At 41.2% G+C, this 8,478-nt stretch overlaps 1 protein-coding gene across 1 annotated transcript; it reads left to right on the top strand.

The window, feature by feature from the left end:
• The first annotated feature begins 3,142 nt into the window (after positions 1–3,142).
• Positions 3,143–8,007, top strand: LOC111577543 (probable serpin E3). Its single transcript, XM_055010798.1, has 5 exons — positions 3,143–3,200; positions 4,845–5,087; positions 7,394–7,592; positions 7,691–7,791; positions 7,880–8,007. The coding sequence occupies exons 1-5, from the start codon at positions 3,143–3,145 to the stop codon at positions 8,005–8,007; spliced, it is 729 nt and encodes a 242-aa protein (XP_054866773.1).
• Positions 8,008–8,478: the final 471 nt, after the last annotated feature.

An 8,478-nucleotide genomic window follows, 5' to 3' on the forward strand; every position in this document is an offset into this window, starting at 1 on the left:
TGGGATGCCAGATTGAACAGGCCACACACCTGAATATATTGAATTTGTAATAGCAACAACAACAACCTGGTTGTGTCACATTTCTGTGCGTTACAAAATGTGTTAGGTGGGAAATAATAATAATTAGAATTACTATGATGTCAAAAACGTACAGAGGAAGGAGAAAATGAGATTGAAAACCTAAATGCAGGATCTAAAATCATAAAGTGGACATAAATGCTTTCTAACAGTGACATAAAAAAACTGAAAATACACACATTTGACTTTTTTCTTAAAAAGTGATGCATTAGATGAAATAATTGTCAGAATAATTCAAACCCAATTTGCTGTTGCTGTCAGCTGTTTTGTGTAGGTATTATGTTTGAAAATGAGTTAGAAGACCAAATGCAGTTGTCTTTTGTGCTTTTTTTTTAATTGACTTTTATTTCTAAAAATGTAATTCTCAGTACCTCAGCTAAAATGCTGTGCAATTATGTCTCACTGGGGCATTCAACAGACTCACTGTCAAAACAACCACTTGTGATTTCTACTGTTAAAGTTTTGCAGAGGTTTTAGCTAAGTGTGTGTACATGTGTAATTGTGGTGCATAACCTTTCATGCTTCTGTTTAAATTGCTTGAAGCGGACCAGCGGTCATCAAGCTTTCTATATCAGCAGAACGATTGTGCCGCCGCTGTTTGCTAACATGGTTCACTTTGTGTGTCTCTGCAGGGGGAGGTGGTGCACTGGCTGGCCTGTTGGCTGGATGCAGCCTGCAGGAAGGGCTCCACTCCCACAGTGGGTAAAGGACTGATGGAGGGAGGATCCTTCACTCGTCCAAACTCAGGTCAGACGCTGGCGCCTCTGCAGGACAATAATCCAGTAAAACCTGCCTCTGAATACGGCCCAATGCATAAAAACACTCAACTATTTTAAATAACTAATGGATTCTGGTTAAATGTCTTTTATTCTTTTAAAGCTGTGTAATCCTTCAAACTACTGGATCATGAACTATGTGTTTGCAAACTCAGGCTTTGCCAAAGTGAGTTGAAAAATGTCAGCAGTTGTTCAGTGAGTTATTTTAAACAGGAGCCGGTGAACAAGCACAGTAGACCTGTTTTTATATCTCCTCTTTGTCTGTGTCACAGAGCTACCTCAGGTTATAAACATTTCTCAGAGAGCCCATAGTGTACACATTTAGAGGTTCCGAATTGATTTTGTGGGTCGAGTAGAATGTTTACAAGTATTCATTTTCAAAAAACACATTATTTTAACATGAGTATTGGGATGTAGCAGCAGCAGAAGAAGCTGCTCATTCTTTGTTTGAGGCCAAACTAGCCACCAGGCAGGCGTTTTGTGTTACATGGTGATGTAGATCAGTAACAGAAGAAATAACTGCACTCTGAATGAGATATTGTGATATGATGATAACAACAGAGCAGCCCCTTATTCCTATGATTTCTGAAAACAGAAATATGTGAACTGGTGATTCCAACACAAGAATGATCCAGGATTAGAAAACGAATGCGTTTAACCTGCTGTCTTTAGATGCTCTGCCAAGGTGGTTGTTGAGTTGTGATATTAAAAAGTTTTTTGCAAAGTTTATCTTCGATTTTAACAAAAATGCAACCACACCATCAAGATGACTTCTTCGACTTGGTATCAGACTATTTAGTTCAGCCACTGAACTGAAAATGTTTTCCTGTTCTTTTTTAGACTTGTCGTTCTTTAACATCTGGGCTAGTTTCATTCTTAAACCTACTGCTGAGTTTTTCTTATCTTAAAATGGATGTTTGACCACACACAGCAGTGAGCATGACTGATAAAATGCTGTAGAGTGAATTTATCTGACAAAAATCTGAGTATTTTTCTGTTTTTTCTCACTATTCAGTAACAGACACATCAATAATGCTTGAGTACTTGGAACCCAAAATGTGAAAACGGATTTCATACTAAGTTCTGTTATTATTTTCCTTTGGTGCCTGCTCAAACCTCTGGATGGTGTAAAACAATTCTCACTGCAAGAAAACCCTTGTTTTTATTATTTTACAGTGGAAAGTTAGTTGCTTTGTGTGAATGCTTTTTGACACTTGTGTCTGTTGAGCAGGTTCGTTTTTTGAGATAGAAAACAAACTACTACTTTCCAGTTAAGCTGTTTATTTTCTGCCATCAGTGTCTCAAAAGAATCTTGATCAAGGACCTTTTCTGTCTGGAACAGCCTCCCAGAAAATGACAAAGTCTGATATGAACAGAACATTTTATACCGTATTGTGAAATGTGATTGGTTATTGAACACAAACATATCATTCAAATATTGAACAGTGATTGGCTAAAGGTGGGGATAACCGTGGTGTAGACTTAGCTCTCCCATTGGTTGGTGCACAGATACGTCCATATCTCTGGCACACGATTCATCCAATCTCCAGGAACCATCCTGTAAAAGAACCTCCTAGAACCCTCTTCCCTCTCTCTACCTGTCAGTCTTATTCCTCTGTTAACTGAGATGTGATGCAGCTGCTGGTGGTGTCTCATAGGGAGGATTATTATGGTTTCCACTCTTAAACAACCTTGAGTTTAGCGGTTTCAGTAAAATTAGTTGTTTTATTATAAGGACATAGGAATGTGCTGTGTGTGTGAAAACACTCTTTGTACTGGTGTGTGTGTGTGTGTGTGTGTGTGTGTGTGTGTGTGTGTGTGTGTGTGTGTGTGTGTGTGTGTGTGTGTGTGTGTGCGCAGCTGTAGCTTTCCAGCCTGACCTGTGTGTATCCATCATGTATTTAACCCTTCAGAGCCTGGGGTTAATTCTCTCTCTCTATTCAGGTCAACACAACTCATACATTAATTACACAACAAATGGTTATTAATATTGTAATGTCTGTATATCTTATATAGACATAAAATATAATGAGGCGAAACGAGAGTGGTGTCTTTCAATGTGTTTACTTCTGAACTGCCAGACCAGACTGCCAAACATGGGGTAACAGGCATCCCATAATACCTTGCGCAGGTACTTCTTAAAGTGACCATAACACTGTTTTATACATTACAAATATCAATATTGTATTACTCATATGTGACATCAAGTTCAGTGTTCAGCTAGCAGTGCCTGAAAAAAATAAATCCTAACATGTCCTTGTCTCAGTCTGATCCAGTTCTTCTCTAAGATGAGGAAGTGGGCCGACATGTCCAACCTCTCGCAGGACTTCAGGCTACAAATGGATGGCTGGAGCGAAACTTTGAGGTCTCCACCGTGATCTTCCGCAAGTTTGATGTCTTGATTTAGTAGTAAGAGACTTCCTTTTTGTCCAAACCATTTGACTCTGATGGTGTGTGTCCACTGCATTCAATGTTCAACAAGTGAGCAATGGTTTTATTTCCATGAATATAAACATATATGAAGAGTACATTGTTTTCCAAATTGTTTTCCTGGTCATAAAACTGTTCACCAAGAAGTGTTTCTATTGGAGAGCTGTTACAGTTTAGGGCTGCATGTGGCAAACAGCTGCTCGAAAATAATAAAAGTTGCTATATTTAACAATAGCGCTTCTAAGCATCCAACTTATACTTACTCCTTGAGTGCTCTTTGCTACTGTGACCTGGAAATCAGTCCCCTCCGCCATCATGGAGGATCTTCCAAACCTTTAAATGCTCAGTAAGGAGAGTGGAGCTTAGTGCGAGTAAACACAGCTGTGTTCTACGCACAGTAACTACAGGTTATGTTTCTGTGGTTTAGTGTCTCACACACACACACACACACACACACACACACACACACATATTATTTATCTTTAACTGCAGTATTTTTCCTCTAATATTCTTCTTTTACTGCAGCATTTTAGCTCTAATATTCATCTTTTACTGCAATAGTTTAAATGTATAAGAGCTCATTGTTTGCATCTATTGTACTGCAACTAATGTATTGCATATATTATACTACAACTAATGCATGACAGCTAATTTTTTACAGTAACGTATTAGAGCTAATGCTTATCATCAATTGTACTGTTAGATCTAATGTGCTACAGCTAATGAAGCCTGAGTGTTGACCAAATGACCACAAAAAGACACAAAATAATCACAGAAACAAAAAGTTTGAACAAAAACACACAAAAATGACCGCAAAGAGACACAAAATGACCATAAAGAAATGCAAAATGATCACATAACCAAAAATAAAACAGAAAAATGAATAAATTTGAAGGGACTGAACAGGAAAACAGTGTGACTTTTGACTTCTTTCAAAGCTGTTTCACTGTAATCATGTTTTGATAGATAGATAGACAGAAACTTTTATTATTTGGATGATGTTCATTTTGTTGTTGACTATCATAGGATAACGTTATTTCTTTTACACCGACAAATCAAAAATAAGATGGTTTCACCTTAGCTGACATGTTTCAACTGCAACTGCAGTCTTCTTCAGAGCGTCATCTGGCGTGTGCTGACGTGTCCTTTTTATCATGTGACCAGTCTGACAGATCTGTCAGAATCTCTCAGATAGGCCACGCCCCCCGCCGTCCGGTGGTCTCTGGAGGATGGAGTCCCAGGTATTAGAGGGTGTAGTCCCCCTCGTCCCGGTTCATGGAGCAGCTCGCCTGCTTCCTGATCTCGATGGCCTCCTTGATCCATCGTTTATGTTTGTTGGTCTCTGATGTTAAAATCCTCGCCCTGTCCCAGTCCATGATAAGATTATTTCTTTTGCAGCGATCCCTGATGGCTGATTTTTTGTTTTCTTGTTCGGCTTTTTCTTTTTGTGTTCTTGTGAGTCCTCCAGTTCATTCATTTATTCATGGCATCAGACCACATGAGTCGATAACAGCCTCGTGGCCTCTCCATTAACCCCTGCCGTTCCCTGGTTCCCTCCAGATGAGTCGTGGCCCCTCCAGTCAGGAACCAGCAGCGGAGAGCTCTCTGGATCAGGAGAGGCCCAGGCCGAGGCCCTGTGGTGGGGACACCACCTGCAGGTGGCGCTGGTCAACACGGTGGCCTTCAGGGGCATCTGGCAGAAGCAGTTTCTGTTCACCAACTCCCAGAACCTGCCCTTCATCCTGTCTGATGGGACTCCCATCAAGGTGCCCATGAAGTACCAGGCTGCAGAGGTCAGCTTTGGTAAGAGACCAGAATCATCCACTGGATGAGCTTCTAGGATGTAGTTAGAAGGAACTGTTCAGTTTATTTATAGAGTGTATATACAGTGTATTATATGACTGGGTGTAATTCTGTGATTAGTTTCACTCATCTGAAGTCGCTTCTGCTGCACGTTTCACGCAGCATCCTCCCCTTCTGCTCTCCCTGTGGTTGCTCTTATATATATATATATATATATATATATATATATATATATATATATATATATATATATATATATATATATATATATATATATATATATATATATATGTATATATATATATATATACACACACACACACACTATATTGCCAAAAGTATTCGCTCACCTGCCTTGACTCGCATATGAACATAAGTGACATCCCGTTCCTAATCCATAGGGTTCAATATGACGTGGGTCCACCCTTTGCAGCTAGAACAGCTTCAACTCTTCTGGGAAGGCTGTCCACAAGGTTTAGGAGTGTGTTTATGGGAATTTTTGACCATTCTTCCAGAAGCACATTTGTGAGGTCACACACTGATGTTGGACCAGAAGGTCTGGCTCTCAGTCTCCACTCTAATTCATCCCAAAGGTGTTCTATGGGGTTGAGGTCAGGACTCAGTGCAGGCCAGTCAAGTTCATCCACACCAGACTCTGTCATCCATGTCTTTATGGACCTTGCTTTGTGCACTGGTGCACAGTCATGTTGGAAGAGGAAGGACCAGCTCCAAACTGTTCCCACAAAGTTGGGAGCATGGAATTGTCCAAAATGTCTTGGTATGCTGAAGCATTCAGAGTTCCTTTCACTGGAACTAAGGGGCCAAGCCCAGCTCCTGAAAAACAAGCCCACACCATAATCCCCCCTCCACCAAACTTTACACTTGGCACAATGCAGTCCCACAAGTACGGTTCTCCTGACAACCACCAAACCCAGACTGGTCCATCAGATTGCCAGATGGAGAAGCGTGATTGGTCACTCCAGAGAAGGTGTCTCCACTGCTCTAGAGTCCAGTGGTGGCTGCTTTACACCACTGCATCCCACGCTTTGCATTGCACTTGGTGATGTATGGCTTGGATGCAGCTGCTCAGCTATGGAAACCCATTCCATGAAGCTCTCTGCTGAAGCACTGTTCTGGAGCTAATCTGAAGGCCACATGAAGTTTGAAGGTCTGTAGCGATGGACTCTGCAGAAAGTTGGCCACCTCTTGGCACTATGCTCCTCAGCATCCACTGATCCCGCTCCGTCAGTTTACGTGTCCTACCACTTGGTGGCAGAGTTGCTGTCGTTCCTACACACTTCCACTTTCTTATAATACAGTTGACTGTGGAATATTTAGGAGCCAGGAAATATCACGACTGGATTTGTTGCACAGGTGGCATCCTATCACAGTTCCACGCTGGAATTTACTGAGCTCCTGAGAGTGAGTCATTCTTTCACAAATGTTTGTAAAAGCAGTCTGCAGCCTAGGTGCTTGATTTTATACACCTGTGGACATGGAAGTGATTGGAACACCTGATTCTGATTATTTGGATGGATGAGCCAATACTTTTGCATATATATACACACACACACACACACACACACACATCTATATATATATATATATATATATATATATATATATATATATATATATATATATATATATATATATACACACACACACATATATATGTGTGTATATATATATATATATAGAATTTAGAAGAGCAGTATTTCTATGAACATTTGGAACTTCAGTTATTTAAACTTCTTAGATGGTTGTTCAATAACATTTGTCAGTGACAGTTCTGATCATCATCAAGGTGATGTTTGACTGTTTCTTTGTCATTTTCTGAACTAAATGACATTAATCCCTCTCTGCAGCTGATCCCAGTGAAGCTTCTACCATCTGTTTCTCATCAACCAGTTCCTCTATCAGACATGCAGCTCCACATTTATTAGAAACTCACTGTTATCTCTGTAATCTCTTTATTTTCCAGTCCTGCCTGTATTTAATTACAACCTTGTTCCATTCAGAACATTTAAATACATTTTCTTTCACCATCCAATAATTGTTTATTATCACAGTGACAAGAGAAAATGTTTCACTTTCTAGATATTTAATAAAATGTTTAGTTAAATATGTTTCGCATTTACAAATGATGTGAGTCGTTTCTGTTTCTACTCTGGTGTTGTCTTTCTTTTAATCTGTTGGACATGGTTCTGTGACGTTTAAAGTGAAATCAGGTGGAAATAGACCTGAGCTAAACTCTACTGATGACTGAATCAGAAGAAGTCCTGACCTCATTGATCTCCCCTCAGGTCAGCTCAGGACGGGATCGGATCAGCGCTACACGGTTCTGGAGCTGCCGTTCCTGGGCCGCTCCCTGAGCCTGCAGGTGGTTCTACCCAGCGAGAGGAAGACGCTACTGTCCTCCCTGGAGGCTCAGCTCACACAGCGCCACCTAGCGTCCTGGGACACCGGCCTGCGCAGAACCAGGATGGACATCTTCCTCCCAAGGTAGAGAACAATGCTTCAGGATTAGAGACTGGTTCAGGACTTGCAGACTCTTCATGAGGCTTGGTTCATAAACATGGATCTTCTTCTGGTGTTTCCAGATTCAGAATGCAGAACAAGTTCAACCTGAGGTCGGTGCTCCCCGCTATGGGCATCAGCGACGCCTTCAACCCCACAGCAGCCGACTTCACCGGGATCTCAGGTCAGTCCATCAGTTCATAAACATCCAGGATGTCCTTCAGGTTTAATCCCAGGTTCTTCAGGTATCTGACAGTTTGTTCCTTCTGAAGTGGAGGAGGGTCTCTATGTGTCTGATGCCTTCCATGAAGTCAGGATAGAAGTCACGGAGGACGGGACCAAAGCAGCTGCTGCTACTGATGATAATATGATAGATATTAATATAACAAATAGATATTAATCCGAGGGGCTGCACAGTGGTGTAGTGGTTAGCACTTTCGCCTTGCAGCAAGAAGGTCCCTGGTTCGTGTCCCATCTTTCCCAGGATCTTTCTGCATGGAGTTTGCATGTTCTCCCTGTGCATGCGTGGGTTTTCTCCGGGTACTCCGGCTTCCTCCCACAGTCCAAAAATATGCTGAGGTTAATTGATCATTCTAAATTGCCCGTAGGTGTGAATGTGAGAGTGCTTGTTTGTCTCTGTATGTAGCCCTGTGACAGACTGGTGACCTGTCTAGGGTGTCCCCTGCCTTCACCTGAGTCAGCTGGGATAGACTCCAGCCCCCCCATGACCCTAGTGAGGATTAAGCGGTGTATAGATAATGGATGGATGGATATTAATCCGACTGTTGTCCTCATTTACGGGCACCAAAAAATATTGTTTCCTTGTCTGAAAAAAGATCCAAAAATTCAGCAAAAAAATTCCCCAAATTTC

This window comes from Amphiprion ocellaris, chromosome 5, assembly GCF_022539595.1.
Source record: "Amphiprion ocellaris isolate individual 3 ecotype Okinawa chromosome 5, ASM2253959v1, whole genome shotgun sequence".
Classification (NCBI taxonomy): Eukaryota; Metazoa; Chordata; class Actinopteri; family Pomacentridae; genus Amphiprion; species Amphiprion ocellaris.